The sequence below is a fragment of the Procambarus clarkii genome, chromosome 22 (assembly GCF_040958095.1).
Source record: "Procambarus clarkii isolate CNS0578487 chromosome 22, FALCON_Pclarkii_2.0, whole genome shotgun sequence".
In the NCBI taxonomy this organism is placed as follows: domain Eukaryota; kingdom Metazoa; phylum Arthropoda; class Malacostraca; order Decapoda; family Cambaridae; genus Procambarus; species Procambarus clarkii.
In genome coordinates this window covers 18,758,848-18,776,189 of record NC_091171.1, presented here as the reverse complement: position 1 = coordinate 18,776,189, position 17,342 = coordinate 18,758,848, and the positions used below count along the sequence as shown (strand labels likewise).

The following is a 17,342-nucleotide window of genomic DNA, read 5'->3' as shown; positions in this document are numbered from 1 at the left end:
CCCTTCAGGACCTGGAGGGATAGGTTTAGTGATCCTGAACCCTGCAGGTTTAGTGGTCCTATGGATATCCCAATGAATGTGCTCTCACTTTGTATAAGTTTGAGGGATGCTTGTCATTCATGCCATACAACAACAATCACTCATTTTGCCTCCGTTATGCTACCTGTAGGGTCGGTGACACCTTTGATGCTGAGTTCTGTGGGATTTGCTCTCCCCTTGTGACTTTTCTTTTAAACCCTCCTGATGAGGTTACTGTTTACCAGGCAACGATGGCTTTGTGTATTAATTTCGCTATCTTGCAGTGGTCTAGTTTGTGACCTTTTCGAGCATACCAGGAGAGGGTTCCTAGAGTTCTTCTACTCCCTGAGCCCAGCCTGGGGTCAAGATTGACTTTTGATTTGGATGCCCTGGAGCTGTTCCGTTTGGTGTTTACGGACCTGGAATTAGAGGTGTTGGTAACCTCCACCTTGGCTCAGTCCGTACCACCTCCTCCTTCCCCTTCTGGCATGGTTCAAGCTTCTTCTGATCTTTCACTCCCTGCCTTCCCATGATTGCAGCCCTGAAGCATCTGAGGGTTTACAGGACAGGGCAGGGGTTTAGCTCAGAATATGGCTCATGCAGGTCCAAGGGGTTGCCCCCTTCCAAATTGGGCATGGAGGCAGTTAAGTCAGCTAGTCCTGCAGAGGCTTCAGGGTTTTCCTTTCTGCCTACCCTCTTCCCCCCCCCTCCATTCCTTCCTTTGAAGCCTCTCCCTTTGAATCTGCTTTTCTATCTCTGCCATTGGGCATAAATACCTGCTCTGTTCTGTGGCCCTTAATTGCAGCTTCTGGGGCTTTGGTGGAGTCTGATATGGGCCCATGGGTCCCTTTCGACTCTAAATGGTTGCTGGGTCTCTTTAAGGAGAGACTACTTAGAGAGACCCTCCCCCTCCCCCCAGCTCCCCCTCCCCTTTTGTATGGGGTGAGGAGTTTTTGTATCCTCCATCTCTGGGTATGATTTGGGTGTGGCATTCTCCAGGGTTTGGTTATGTATGTTTTTGGGCCTAAATGCAGATCTTTATGAAGATAATTGTTGTGATTATTTTAAATTGAGCCATAAGTTTAAAGCAGAAGCTGCTCCACATAGTAATGAATTGTGAACTTAAGACCTAACTTAAACAAACCATGATACAGTAGTAAGAAATTATTTAATTTGAATTTGTTCTTATATTAATGTCCCAATAAATACATAGCTGCTGAAATATTTTAGCAAAATTACCAGTTATGTTCAAAAACATTTAAGTTTGCCTTTGTTTTTCCAAGATTTTTGGATAATATAAATACAAATTATGAAGTGTTGCTAATTAAAGGGTCATTCCATGTGATTTCATCAAAGTCCACCCACTCGACCCTTTCTAAATCTAATGAAATTTTGTAATAAAGTAGCCGTAGACCCCAAATGAAGTTGTGCAAAATATTAGAGCTCAATCTGCTTTGGTTCTTAACCCTTAAACTGCGCATGGCGTATATATACGCCCTGAGTAACATGTCCCATGGTGCGCATGGCGTATATATACGCCATAGGGTGCCAGGCCTGATTCAAATGGCCCGCGGCTACACGGGGTTCACAGTAGCTTCCTCAGGGCTCTTGTAAACAGATGCCATTTAAAAAAAAATCGTGGGCAATATTCTCAGGTGTGAGAGGCACAGTACTGTTGGAGCAACCAAGGCCGGCGCACGCAGCATGAGCGAACAGCATTGATGTTCAGCTTGTGACCACAGCATCGCCGAAAAATGTCAAAATAAATATATAATTGTTATTATTTAGCGATGACAATATTACAGATGACCAATGACTGTGATATAAATAACCAGGGTTGTGATAATAGCAGGATTGTTGTAATAATTAGCGCTGTGTGAGGAGTGATGCTGAGAGACGGAGGGAGACAGCATCGTTTACTGACTGTGTGGCCACCTGTTATTGTTTGCGTTCACCATACCAGGTCAGTGGTTCTCTATGGTGAACACAAATGTAGATACTTATATATAATGTGTGTATTAGTGTAATAACAGCAAAAGGATTATGCTGGGAGGAGCCATATGGGTGACGGAGGTGACGTCGTCTGCACGATTTCTCTAGCTGTTTAGAGGGTGGCCACTATGCTCTTTGGGCGCTCTACAAGCTTAGGTGTACAGTTACGGTGCATAAAACATGTAGATATTTATATATAATATGTGTATATAGGGTAATAACACTGCAAAAGGTATTGTTGGGGGAGAAAGTTTAGTGCGTGTGACCTTGAAAGAGTGAGGGAGCCGCCAGCCGCCATCTGTGTATAGCGACGACTCTTAGTGCCTGAACTAACTATATCAGCTTAGCTGTACAGTTGTGGTGAACAAAATATACACATACTTATATATAACGTCTGTATATAGTGTAATGACACCACAACTGGTATTGTTGGGGGAGAAAGTTTAGTGCGTGTGTTGAGGGAGTGGCAGCGAGTGGCTGGCTGGTGTGTGGCGGTAACTCCTCGTTGCTTTTCAACTCTCAATACCAACTTAGTGGTTCGTTATGGTGACCAAAACATGCCAATACTTATATATATCCTGTGTATAGAGTGTAATAGCAGCAAAACTATTTGTTTATTGTTTTATAAACATAATAATTGAATCACTAATATGCACATCATACTTTTGAGTATAGCAATTATTAACACTTTTATTATATAAATATATTACAATACACACTATTGAATAATATTACTGCAAAAAAACTAAGAAAAAATCAATCGGAGACATTGAAACAATTAGGTAATAATATCTTTGTGGCAACTCCCATCTGTCAACGCGGGTGACGCTGACCGGGTCTGACGACCGCTCTGTCAACGCCCACTTTTTGCCAGACTTCCTCGGTCAATTGCGCCCAAAATATGTCACCTACGATTTTTTTTTTATTTTTTCCGTGCTCAGGGGACACAAATTAACATGTTTAGAAGACGAAAAAAAATTTTTGAATTTTTTTTTTTCTTGCGCACAGGGGTGTAAATGTCCATATGACTCGTGAGCAGTGTAAGGGTTAAATAATAAGTCCATGTTCAATGGACTCTCATCCCATTAATGTGTACATATCGGAAAAAGGGCCAACTTTGACCCTTTATCAAATCACATCTAATACACAGAGAGGTGTGAAATTTAGCATACCAGGACAACTTTTGGTGCGGAATACAGCAGTGTAATCAAAAAAGTAGTTTGGGTAGCCATTCAGTTACCAATCCATGCTAAAATCACTGCCAAATTTTGTCGTGAGAAATTTGGACCCTAATTTGGAGACCACTTACTTATCACCAAGAGGTCTAAACGTCATGATCTTTTGCAACGATGTACCCCCTCCCCGCTCAGCTCGTTGTCGCCGTCTGGGGGCTTAGTGGGCGGCTGCCGGAGTGTGATGCTCCTTGGGACAGTCCTTTGTCCTTTTCTAGCCTTGTGCTCCTGCTGCCGTCCTCTCCAATTCTGCTGGGCATCTTTTCCTTTTCCTTCTGTTTCGTTTTTCTCCCCCCTCTTCTCCTATCTGCTTGCCGTTTCCTGCCGACCTTTTGCTCGTTCTGGTTCTTCCCTTGGACTTCTTCTACTTTGACGCCCGGGTGCTTGAGGAGGCATACTCTTGCACCCGTAGAACTGCGGTACCCGACGTCGAGAGCGAGGGGAACCTTTTATTGTCAATCCCCACTTCGTCACTGAACCCGATCTCGACGGACTGTCGGTTTCTTAAGGTGGCGTTTGTGGGGCGTATACTCACGACGCACCCCTAGGAGGCCCCGACAAGATCGGCGATAGCTTCTTGTTGGGTGTCCTGCCTCTAATTGTGGCTCCATGGTGGGTGTGGGGGCACATTCGTGAGTGAATTCGTAATTTCGTCAAGATGATAACCCCTGTTTCGGCTGTTTCTGGCTTACCTTTTCAGGCTCGTGGGGTGGGCGACCAAGCCCCCGAGTCGGTCCGTATTGGAAGACCGGGCTCTGTAGCCTCCGCTGCATTGGGCCCCGACCTTGCTCCTCCTTTGGCCTCTCTGACTCCTTCCCCTGGCTCCCCTCCCTCCTCTGTGGTTGGGTCGAGCCCCAAGCCCCCAGTGGTGACTACCTCGTCCCCTGGCGCGGCTCCTTCTCTAGTTGTTACTACTGCGCCTTTTAACCCCTCTCTCTCTGGGGGTTCTCACCGCCGTTCTCGTCACGGCCGCCCTCGCTCGATTCCTTCCAGTTCTGCTACCTATCAAGCCTTGTTTGGTCCCGCTTCGTGGGCCAAATATTTTGATCTCCTCCCTCTTGATTCTGCGCCTCCTGACGATTTCTCCCTTCATCGACATCTCATTGATTCCGTGGATGCCTCCATTACTTTTAACCCCACTCGTCTCGGTACGCGTGTCGTTGCTGCTCCTTCTCAGGATGCTGCTTCCCGCTTGGCTGCCTTATCCTGCCTTGGCGAGACCCCCGTTCGGGTCTCGAAGAACGTCCAGTTGAATGCCAGTGTTGGCACTATTTTGCTCCCGCCCCATGTTGCGACCGGTGTTCGGGACCTACGCGACTGCCACGACGATATTCGACATATCCTCGCTGCCCAGGGCCATTCTATTCTCCAGGTGGACACGTTTACTCGTCCCCCTCGTGGTAGTCGCCGTCAACCCCTCCGGGTTGTGAAGATTACCTTTGATGGTAGGACCCTTCCACCCTCTGTCATTCTTGCTGGTGCCAGGTGCTCTGTCCAGGAGTACATTCCTTCTCCTCGGCTCTGCAACAAGTGCTGGAGGTTTGGGCATGGTGCCCTCCGCTGCTCCGGGACTGTCTCTCTCTGTCCTTTGTGTGGTGGCGAAGGTCACTCTAAGTCGGAGTGCGCTTCTCCCCAGGCTCGTTGCCTCAACTGCGGTGAGGCCCATCCTACCTTCTCCCGTGCGTGTGTCCATTACAAGCTTGAGGCAGCCGTCCTCAACTTGAAGCACCGGGAGCGTTTATCTTTTCCTGAGGCGAGGCGCCAGGTTCGCCGGCTCCCGCCTTATGCTAATATCTCTTATGCTCGCGTGTTGCGCTCTTCCTCTCCTCGTCCTTCCCGCCTTCCTCAGACTCACAACCGTTTCCAGGCCTTGGACCCTGATGCGCCCACTGCCCCCTCCTCTGTCCCTTTGGGTTCTCTCCCGAAGGATCCTCCTCCTGGTCCTCTGTCTGGGGTTCCCCTTCCTTCTACCCGGTCTGTCGTGTCTTCTGTGTCTCCTTCCTCGTCCCCCTCCGATCCTCCTTCCCATCCTCTTCCTCCATCTATCGGCTCTCCCCGCCGCCTGTCTGTGCGGGCGGATGTCCATCGCTCTCCTAACGGCCGTCGTGTGTGCTCTCGTTCGGCTTCTCCTGTTGAGACACTGGAATCCGTTGCCCGGTACGTAGTTGCTGGGACACCGGTCTCTTTAAGTCAGAAGCGTAAGCCTGGCTCCTCTCCTTCCTCTTCCCCGGCGGGTAAGAAGGCTTCGCTTTCTTCCTCAGCTCCTCCTTCTGGCTCTGTTGCTCCTTCCACTCCCGTTTCAGTGCTTGCGCCCCCTGTTCCTGCTATGGAGGTTTCTTTGGCCCCTGCTTCCCTTTCGGTTGCTGCTCTTGCTGGGGTGCGCTCCTCTCTTTCTACTCCCCCTCTTCCTGCTGCTGTCCTTGACTGCTCCTCTCCGTTGTCTCCTCCTCCTCCTCCTCCTCCTCCTCCGGACCCTGCCCGCCCACCTCTGATCTGTTCTCCCGTTTCCTTCCCTCCGTCTTTGCTCAGTTTACCCATGCCCCCTAACCCTGACTTTGCTGACCCTGATCCCGACCCTGATATTCTTTAACGTGCTCTGTTGGTCTTTCGCCTTTGTTTCTTCCTTGTTCTCTGTTTTTGTCCTTTCTCTTCTCGTCGTTGTCCATTCTTCAATGGAACGTTCGAGGTTATTACGCCAATTTCCTCGAACTCCAACTTCTGGTTTCGCGGTTTTCGCCCCTTTGTGTCTGTCTCCAGGAGCCGATGCTTGGTGCTCGTCCTGGTCGTTTTCGTGGCTATTCCTTTCTCTCCCCCCCCCCAGCCATTGCTGGGGCTTCTAATTCTTCTGCTCTCTTGATTCGGGCTGATGTTCCCTTTGTTCCTTTACTTTTTCCTTCGCCTCTCCATTGTTCTGCTGCTCGTATCTTTGTGGGGAAATGGTACACAGTTTGTTCCATTTATCTCCCCCCGGGTGTCCCGCTCTCTCTTCCTGATTTGAAACACCTCCTAGACTCCTTGCCGGAGCCTGTGCTCCTGCTGGGTGACTTCAATTGTCGTCATTCTCTTTGGGGTGACGTTCTGACGAATACCCGGGGTCGCCTCCTTGAGCCGTTTCTCCTCTCTTCTTCCCTGTCTCTTCTGAATTCTGGTGAGCCCACTCATTTGGACTCTCGAACTCGCACCCTTTCTTGTCTTGATCTTTCTCTCTGCTCTTCTTCTCTTTACTTAGATTTCACATGGCAGGTTCTTGATGACCTCCATGGAAGTGATCATTTCCCCATCCTTGTTTCCTTTTTCTCTTTTCGCCCTTCCCTCTCTTTCCCTAGGTGGCAGTTTGCTAAGGCGGACTGGACCCTGTTTTCCCTCAGTGCTACTCTCTCTGACCTCTCCCTTCTGCCCCTCTCTCGCGCTCTCCTCCTTTTTCATGACACTGTCTTCGACGCTGCCCTCCGCTCTATTCCTCGCTCTTCCTCTCGGGGTCCACGGAAGTGCGTTCCCTGGTGGAATGCGGACTGTGCTCGGGCTGTCCGCTGTAAGCGTGCAGCCTGGAAGAAGCACCGCCGTAGGCAGACGACAGATTCTTTTCTTTTCTTTCGGAAAGCGAGTGCGGTGGCCCGTAGGGCCATCCGTACGGCTAAACGTGAATGTTGGGCATCTTATGTCTCGACAATTACGTCCGAAACCCCTCTGGCCCAGATCTGGAAGCGTATCCGCAAGATAGCGGGTAAGTTCGTTCCCGATGTTTCACCGGTCCTTCACCTCCATGATACTCTTGTGGCGGACCCGTTGCAGGTCGCTTCCGAACTGGGTTCCCACTTTTCTTCTGTTAGCTCTGGTCTTCATCTTCCCCAATCTTTCCTTCTTCGTAAACCTGTCCTTGAGTCTCGTCCTTTAGATTTCTGCACTCATCTTCAGCTTCCCTATAATGATCCCTTCTCTCTCTCTGAACTTCGTTCTGCCCTGGCCCTCTGCGGTTCTACGGCGGCGGGCTCCGATGGTATTCATTATGAGATGCTTCGCCATCTCCCTCCGAGCACGTCTCAGTATTTACTGAGTCTGTATAATCGGATCTGGGAGTCGTCGTCAGTCCCTGAGGACTGGCTCGATGCCGTTGTCCTCCCTGTTCGCAAACCAGGGTCTCTGGGTACTTCCCCTAAGGACTTTCGCCCTATTGCTCTCACAAGTTGTGTCTGCAAACTCTTTGAACGTATGGTTAACGTTCGTCTGATGTGGTTCCTGGAACACCATCACCTCCTCTCCCCTTCTCAATTTGGTTTCCGCAAGTGCCGCAGCACGACAGATGTCCTGGTGAACTTGGAGGTCTATATACGTACTGCTTTTGCTGCGAAGACCTCCGTTGTTGCCGTCCTTTTTGACCTAGAAAAGGCTTACGACACCACTTGGCGTTATCATATCCTATCTCAACTTCATTCTTTTGGCCTTCGTGGTCATCTCCCTCTCTTTCTCCGCAGCTTCCTCTCTCGTCGTTCCTTTCGGGTGCGCCTTGGTACCGCTCTCTCTCCCCCTTTTCAGCAATACGAAGGTGTGCCCCAGGGTAGTGTTCTGAGCACTACTCTTTTTCTGGTTGCCCTCAATGGTCTTCTTTCCTCTCTTCCTTCTGGTGTCTTCTCCGCTCTCTATGTCGATGATCTTACCCTTTGTTGTCAGGGTGATGATTCGCCTCTCCTTCAACGCCGGCTTCAACTTGCGATTGATGCCGTGTCGTCTTGGGCCACAGGTCATGGCTTCAAGTTCTCTACTTCTAAGACTTGTGCCATGACTTTTACGCGGAAACGGGTTGTTCTTCGTCCCTCTTTGTCACTTTATGGTCATCCCCTTGAATACAAAGATTCCGCGAAGCTTTTGGGGTTATTCCTTGACACTCGTTTGTCTTGGTCTCCCCATATCTCTTACCTCCGTGTTGAGTGCTCTAAGTCCCTTACCCTCCTTCGGGTCTTGTCCCATACTTCTTGGGGGGCAGATAGGCGCACTCTCCTTGCTTTACATTCCTCTCTCGTCCTGTCTAAACTCGATTATGGTTGCCCTGCTTACTCGTCTGCTTCTCCTTCTACTCTTCGCCGTCTTGATGCTTTGCACCATACTGGGTTGCGCCTCAGTTCTGGTGCCTTTCGTTCGACTCCCGTCCTTAGCTTGTATGTTGACACTGGCTTCCTGTCTCTCCAGGACCGCCGTGATCGCTACTGTCTTCGCTATCTTGCGCGGTCCTTGCAACATCCTTCCTCTCGTCTCTGTCGTGCTTTAACTTTTACCCCTCCTGCGGTTCCTGTTCCTCTTCACCACCTCCCTCTTTCTGTCCGGTTATCTCGCCTGCAGGATTCTCTTTCCGTTCGTATTTCTGATGTTTCTCCTCGTGTTGTTCCTTCTTTGCCCCCGTGGAGGGTCCCTCTTCCGCGGTTTTGTACATCCTTGACTCGTATCACTAAAGCTTTTACCCCTCCTACAGTTCTAAAACGCCTTTTCCTCGAGCACTTTTCTTCTCACTCCCGCTCCGTTTCTGTCTTCACCGATGGGTCTAAGTCAGCGGACGGTGTTGGCTACTCTGTTGTTTTTCCTGATCGCACTTATATGTGTCGCTTGCCTCCGGAGACTAGCATCTTTACAGCGGAACTTTATGCTATTCTCTATGCTCTTCGTCTCCTGCTTTCTCGTTGTCAGTCTTCGTTTGTGGTTGTTGTTGACTCTCGTAGTGCCCTCATGGCTCTCGGGTGCTTTAATCCAGTTCATCCGGTAGTTGTCGAGATCCAGCATTGGCTGTTTCTCGTTCACAGTAAATTTAAGTCGGTTGAGTTTTGTTGGGTTCCCAGCCATATTGGCGTGTCTTTAAATGAGCGTGCGGATGCTGCCGCTAAGGAAGCTGTCCGCTCTTGTCCCATCTCTCGTAAAGGCATTCCGTATTCCGACTTTTACCCGGTTATCCATTCCTCAGTCCTTACCCGTTGGCAGGCTTCTTGGTTGTCTGTTACTGGTAACAAGCTACGTACTCTTAAATGTTGTGTTTCCTCGTGGCCGTCCTCCTTCCACCGTAACCGGCGGTGGGAAACAGCTCTAGCGAGGTTGCGTATTGGCCATACTCGCTTAACCCATGGTCACTTGATGGAGCGCCGCCCTGCTCCTTATTGTCCTAGTTGCATTGTCCCTCTTACGGTCGTGCATGTCCTTCTTGAATGTCCTGACTTCCAGGACGAGCGTGTGTCTTGCTTTCCGACCGCCCCTCGCGGTCACCTGTCCCTCGATAGAATTCTTGGTGACTCGGATACTTTTGATATCGTTCGCCTTATGCGTTTTTGTTCTCGTATTGGCATCCTTGGTGATATTTAGCGCCCTCTGATTATTTTGCGTATTTGATGGTGCTACATAGCCTTCCCGGTTTGGTGCCTTCTTTTGATAATTACTTACTTACTTACTTGCAACGATGTATAACAAGCACAATATTATGCAGTGATGCAATAGCAACTCTGTTGTATCCATATGTCCTGAGGTGGCCCACTTGAAAGTTGGCCAAAAAAAATATTTGTGCAAAACTAGCCAACTTTCAAGGCAAGATATCTCAATATGCATCATTCCCAATTTGGTTTTGAATGACACCATTGGATAGAGCAGATTTTTCTGTACAAGAGTAACTTTTATTTAGGTTGGGATCTGAATTCCTAGTTCAGTCAGAGGACTCTGAAAATGACATACCTTGGTGCGAAAAAATCAAATTATGATTCTCCATCTTCTTTGTGCACTAATCATGACTGCTAGCAAATTGATATCCAAACTGATTGGAAAAATTTTAAGCTTCATTGGGTAGAACATTTTTGGGTGGGATTCAGAATTATTATTAAACAATCAGTGCTATTTTAGGTTCGTGTTCTATATTTATCTTTACATCTTTGTAGTATCGTATCAGCAGGTCAAACATTGCTGTTTACTTATTCGTGTATTACTTGCAATAAATACACAAATAAATAAAAAGCAATATTAATATTAATGTATTACAGGTCTCACTTGAAATTACTATATTCGCTTAGTTAAATAATTTAATTTGAATTCGATTACAGATACGTCATGAATCAGGATTCCATTGGTTTATTGCCATGTGCTATTGCTAGCCATGAGCGTGGCTCTTCTGAATGTCACTTGACAACCTACACTCCCAACAAAGGCTTGAAGTTTCTAAAACAGTATAGTGCAGAAGATCAAAAACTGATAGCAAAGCGAAGTGAACTGAACTTGGATGGTGAATCTCAAATATGCCTCCATCATGAAGCTTTGCTGTTGACGAAATTTGAATTTTTGCAAAAAACTTGCTGCAATCCCTTCAAGAAGAAATGCCATGTAAAGCTAAAAGGTTTGCGACCAATCACAGTAGCTACTGCAGAGAAAATGTCAGATATGCTGAAAGTCAGTATTAAGCCTGGCCAAAAGTTGTGCACATCATGCAGAAAGGAATTCGACAGTAAGCAGGTAAGTGAGTCCAGCTCTACTGAATCTGATGGCCCTGCTGATAATATGGAAATCTGTAAAAGTGTAAACACAAGTTTATCAGTATTAGGTATCTCACCTATTAAATATCAATAAGTTAGTGCAAGGGATAAGCATGGTTATGCAAAGCCTAAGATTAGCCAAGCACAGGAAATAACTGCCGAGCAGATTGCTGCAATTGGAAATATTGATTGCCAAAACTTGTTGGTACCAAGCTCCAGCCAACAGTGCACAAATTGCCAACACTTCAATAAACTCATTGAAGAAATGAAGCTAAAATTCTATGTAGCAAAGCACCAACAAAAAATACAAATCCTAACCCTTGTGCCACAAAGCTGGTCTATCAAAAAGACAATGGAGCAATTCAAAGTTTCAGAATACATGGTTCACAAGGCTAGGAAGCTGAAAGAAGAACAGGGAATACTAGCAATTCCTAAGAAAATGCAGGGCAAGTCAGTTCCTGAGGAAGTGAAGGAAAGAGTAGTATAGTTTTTTGGGGATGAAGAATTTAGTCGAATGTGTCCTGGAAAGAATGGAAAGAAAAGAAGTCATGATAAGTGCACAAAGAAGATGAAGAATCATGATTTGATTTTTTGATATCGCTGTCAATGTTTTCCAAGGTATGTCATTTTCAGAGTTCTCTGCCTGAACTAGGAATTCAGATCCCAACCTAAATAAAAGTTACTCTTGTTCAGAAAAATCTGCTCTATCCAATGGTGTCATTCAAAACCAAATTGGGAATGATGCATATTGAGATAGTTTGCCTTGAAAGTTGGCTAGTTTTGCACATAAATTTTTTTTGGCCAACTTTCAAGTGGGCCACTTCTGGACATATGGATACAACAGAGTTGCTATTGCATCACTGCATAATGTTGTGCTTGTTATACATCGTAGCAAAAGATCATGGCATTTAGACCTTTTGCTGATGAGTAAGTGGTCTCCAAATTGGGGTCTAAATTTCTTGCAACAAAATTTGGCAGTGATTTTAGCATGGATGGATAGCTGAATGGCCACCCATACTGCTTTTTCGATTACACTACTTTATTCTACAGCAACAGTTGTCCTGGTATGTCAAATTTCACACTCCTACAGGCAATAGAAGTGATTTAACAAAGGGGTCAAAGTTGGTCATTTTTGTGGTACAGTGGTACCTCGGAATGCGATTGTCCCTGTATGCGAGATTTTCGGAAGGCGAGGTGTATTTACTCCAAAAATTTGTCTCGGAAGGCGATGGTTACTTCGGGAGTCGAGTTTGAACGCGAGTTTGTTGATACGCGTACAGCCGACCTAGCGCGTGGTCGTTCGGCGATCGTCGCCCCTCTGCCCCGCTGCCCCTCAGTTCACCATTGTCTCGCGCGCAGTGACTACCCCCACATCAATTCTTGTCGTGAATTTTCAGTGTTTTGTTGGATTTTTGGTGATTTGTCTATACAATTTGTTATTATATATCTCACCATGAGTCCCAAGAAAGCCAGTGGTAAGGATAAAGGCCAGAAAGCTCATGTGAGGATGACAATAGAGCAGAAACAAGAGATCATTCGAAAGCATGAGAACGGTACACGTGTTGTTGATCTTTGTAGGCAGTACAACAAAGCGACATCAACAATATGCACTATACTTAAGAAGAAAGATAAGATTATGAGTGCTAATGTGGCAAAAGGAGTAAGAACATTAACGACACAAAGACCACAAATACTTGAAGAAGTGGAAAAGTTGTTATTAATTTGGATACACGACAAGGAGTTGAGGGGTGATAGTGTTTCGGAGGCCATTATTTCTGAGAAAGCCAGGGTGTTGCACGAAGACCTTCTAAAGAAGACCCCTGCAACGAGTGATGCAGAAAAGAAAGAGTTTAAGGCAAGCAGGGGCTGGTTTGAAAAATTTAGAAAGAGAAGTGGTATCCATAGTGTTACAAGGCATGGGGAGGCAGCCAGCTCAGACAAACCAGCCGCTGGACGATTTATTGACGAATTTAAAGAGTTTGCAGAGGCTGAGGGATACCTACCGCAACAAGTGTTTAATTGTGACGAAACAGGACTGTTTTGGAAAAGAATGCCTAAGAGGACATACATTACCAAGGAGGAAAAATCCTTGCCTGGACACAAGCCTATGAAAGATAGGTTTACGCTTGTGCTGTGTTCAAATGCGAGTGGCGATTTAAAAATTAAACCCTTGCTAGTGTATCATTCTGAAAATCCAAGGGTTTTCAAACAGTATAATGTGCAGAAAACCCGTTTGTCTGTGATGTGGAAGTCTAATAAAAAAGCATGGGTGACTAGGCTTATTTTTTCGGAGTGGGTGAATGAAGTGCTGTGCCCTGCCATAGAAAAATATCTGCAGGAGAAACAATTGCCACTCAGAGCCGTGCTTCTCCTTGACAATGCTCCTGCTCATCCTCCAGGCTTGGAAGATGATTTGATGCCTCAATGCAATAAATTCCTCACAGTTAAATTCCTTCCTCCTAACACCACTCCTCTAATTCAGCCTATGGACCAGAAAATCATAGCGAATTTTAAGAAACTGTATGAAAGGGCACTTTTCCGGAAATGTTTTGAAGTGACTGAAGCCACAAACCTCACCCTCAAAGAGTTCTGGAGAGAGCATTTTAACATTTTTAGTGCTTTAAAACTCGTTGACAAAGCCTGGCAAGAAGTGACTCAAAGAACCCTGATCTCTGGCTGGAGAAAATTGTGGCCTGAAGGTGTGAGAGAACTAGACTTTGAGGGGTTTGAGCCTATAAATGATGCGCCTATTGTTGAGGAAATTGTTAGTCTAGGCCAGAAAATGGGCTTGGAATTGGATGGTGATGATGTGGAGGAGTTGGTGGAAGAACACAACGAAGAACTGACCACCGAAGAACTCCTAGCCCTTCAACAGGAACAGGAAGCCAACACAGCAGCGAATGATTCTGCAGTGGAGGAGGAGGTGGTGGCAACAGCACCAGCGAATGTCCCTTCTGCAGTAATGAAGAAGGTGTGTCAGATGTGGGAAGAGATTCAAACAACTATTGAACACACTCACCCAGACAAAACTGTAGTAGGCCGTTGTCTTAATCTTTTCAATGACACTGTGATGCCTTACTACAGAGAGAGCTTGCGAAGAAGGGAAAAGCAAGCTTCCATGGACAAATTTGTGGTGAGGAAATCGAGCAGTGAGCCTCAACCAGGACCTAGTGGCACTCAGGTTAAACGTCCCAGGGAGAGCACACCAGAAAGGTCCTCACTGCCTGATGTGATTATGGAAGGGGACTCCCCTTCCAAACAGTAACTCCTCTCCTCCTCCCCCCTCCTCACCATCTTCCATACGCCTACAGCAATCGACAGTAAGGTAAGTAATAACTGGAACATACTTTTGTAGGTTTATTTAGATGAATTAGGTATAAAAATTTAGTTTGATGTGGGGTTTTTGGGGTAGTCAGGAACGGATTAATTCATTTCCCTTTATTTCTTATGGGGAAATTAACTTCGGAATGCGAGTTTTCGGAAGGCGAGGCGTCTCCAGGAACGGATTAAAATCGTATTCTGAGGTATGCCTGTACTTACGCATTAACGGGACGAGAGCCCATTGAATATGAACCTGTTATTTAAGAACCAAAGCAGATTTAGCTCTAATATTTTGCAAAGTGTCATTTGGGATCTAGGGCTATCTTACTACAAAATTTCATGGCATTAGGAGAGGGTCGAGTGGGAGCCATAGGTGACTTTTTGGTGATTTAAGATGGAATGACCCTAATACAAATTTAGTTAATTATAATTTACTTGCAGATGGCTGTTCTGGATGGTATATCAAGTCAGGACTTGATGATGGAATGTAAAGTCATATGGGTTCCACTTATTGATGAAGACTCAACATTTCATTAAGAGCTTAACACTGCTGTACAATGTTGGGAAAAAATGATCTTTAGTAAAGCAAATAATACATTCATAAGATTACATAATACAGTACAACTTCAATTCAACGCATTATATGGGACCAACCCCGGTGCATTGGATTCATTGCAAGAGGTGACCTTCAAGAGGTGTTTACGTCGGTGTCTTTTTTTTTTTTCTTGTACACAATAAAAGTGCATTATCATATTATATACTGTACCTATATATTACTACTTTACTAAAAAATACTGTGTTACCTTTGTTATTTACCTTATTGTTGGAGTCATGTCCATCTTGAAGTCTCGTGGAGTTGTGAATGCTGTACAGTAAATACGTAATGTAGAGTATTATGCCGTTAACACTGTGTTGCTTAAGTAGTTCTACTGTGTGTTGAGTACTACAATACAGTTTATGAAACCTATTGCACACTAAAATTACTGCAACTTTAATTTTAACACTATGTACACACATAAATTTAACACTTGTTCTAACTGTTCACTCCACACATGATATTTTTAGATGTTTGCATTAGCTTTGCTGGTGCTCGCTGCTGCTGTGTTGGTTTCAGCTGCTTCTGAGCTGGTGCAGGCTGCTGTTATACTGGTGCTGGGTACGGCTGTGTTGGTGCTGGGTATGGCTGTGCTCGTGCTGGGTACGGCTGTGCTCGTGCTGGGTATGGCTGTGCTCGTGCTGGGTATGGCTGTGCTGGTGCTAGGTACGGCTGTGCTTGTGCTGGGACCAGCTGTGCTCGTGCTGGGTACGGCTGTGCTGGTTGATTTTCTGCTACTAGTTCTTGAAAAATATTGACTCATTTTTGTTTGTTTCCTTCCTTATGTCATGTTCTTGAGACAAATATCTTTTATCATCCTTAGGTGTTGATAAAAGCTGGTGGGTTATTACGATTATTCTTCCACCAGCGGACAAACACGCCACTCGCAGACAAAGCTAACGGCACTGGGTGCCTGCTGTATGAACGCAGACTAGGTCTATACACCTTGCAGTAGGCTGGTGTTTAAGCCAGATCCAGTAACATAAATTTCTCTCAAATATTGGATTTACATCAAATTATATATTTTTGGGTTATATATTTAGTTTAGTAACATTGTTAGGATAATAAGCGATATAAAAAACTTATTTTAGAGCTGATTTATTAATTTTATTATTTCAAGGCCGTAGGTCACATAACTGTGGCAACGAAATCGAACGAAACACGCATGGGGCTGTGAGTACAAGGATTAAACCCATCCACTCACGCTGAAGTTGTTCCAATAACATAAATAATTTCTCAAATAGCAGATGTCTATCATATTACAGTATATTTTTGGTTTTATTTAGTTTAGTTTAATTAGGATAATAAAATACTATTAAAACACTGGTTTTAGAAATAATTTATTAATTTAAAACTTTCAAAGTCATGGGTCACTGAACTATGACGACACAGACGAAGGAAAACCATATGAGGTTTACAGTACAGTATTCCCTTATCTGTCCACGTTCACTCATCTTGTTTCATCACAGAAAATGTCTATAAGGAAATTTACCACATGTAGCTAGCTAATCACGCTTCAGCCTTTAAATTAATTCACAAAGATACGTGTGCCACAAATCAGTGAATGAAAATCATGGAAACTCAGTCGTTCACTTGTGGACCACTCTGGCTGGTGTTTGGTTAATATGCTTCATTTGTTGTGTGGACCATTCTGACTGGTGTTTTGTTCATATTGTCCACTTGTGTGATCCAACTTGTCTTATGAAGTAATTATTAATTGTAATCTGTGATAGAATGAAAATGTTTTCCACCACTCTGTGAACTCCGTCCCAACATCATAAGCTTGTGGACCACTTGTGGTCTACTTGTGTGGTCCACTTGTGAAGTCCACTTATGTGATCCACCTTGTCATATGAAGGAATTATTAATTATAACCTGTGATGGAATGAGAAAGTTTTCCACCACTATGTGAACTGTCCCAACATTGTAAGCTTGTGGACCACTTGTGTGGTTCACTTGTGTGATCAAACTTGTCATTTCAGTGAATTATTAATTGTAATCTGTGATAGAATGGGAAAGTTTTCCACCAGTTTGTGAACTCTGTCTCAACATCGTAAGCAAATCCGAACATCCCCCGCTTCGGCAAACCATTGTTCGTCGAACCAGGTGAGTAAATCCGGCCTGAAAAGTGTGCAAACTAGCCGGAGATTCGTTGAATCGGGGTACGTTAAATTGAGGTTGTACTGTACTATAATTCTTATAATTGTTTATGAGATACCTTAGGCAAGAATTTTGTAGAGCATCAGCATAACAGAAAGTGAAGATCTTGTAAATATGTAATATACATTCTGTTAAATAATAAAGATAATGTAACTAATAGTTTTTGAACTTCATATCTCTGATTGCATCTTATTATGTTTCCTGTTTTATGTGCAATTGACTGTATATCTGTTACTACTCCCACTGGTTAAGACTCATGAATCCTGAGTCTCTAACTCCTTATCGGGCTGTTCCCAATAAGGAGACAATTAGCATTACTAGGAGAATATCATTAAATAAAACAACCATGAATTAAAATAACATGCCACTATAATCTGTAATAAACAAAAAGTAGGTCATGACACAGTCACCAAGCACTGAGAAATAAAATACACGAAGAATATTTCCATGACAATCACGCACATAATAAGCTTAGTACTTGATTTAACCAGACAGAAATGTTCACAACTCTTAACTAAACTGAACACTACTTAT

General features: G+C 45.0%; 1 protein-coding gene across 1 annotated transcript in view; it reads left to right on the top strand.

Moving 5' to 3' along the window:
* The window catches only part of Uqcc1 (Ubiquinol-cytochrome c reductase complex assembly factor 1), a 47,316-nt gene extending 30,351 nt beyond the window's left edge, over nucleotides 1–16,965 (top strand). Inside the window, exon 6 of the mRNA XM_069329506.1 lies at nucleotides 14,495–16,965. Within this exon, the coding sequence (XP_069185607.1) occupies nucleotides 14,495–14,590 (96 nt within the window). The 3' untranslated portion in view covers nucleotides 14,591–16,965. The remainder of the gene's footprint in view (nucleotides 1–14,494) is intronic.
* The last annotated feature ends 377 nt before the right edge of the window (nucleotides 16,966–17,342 follow it).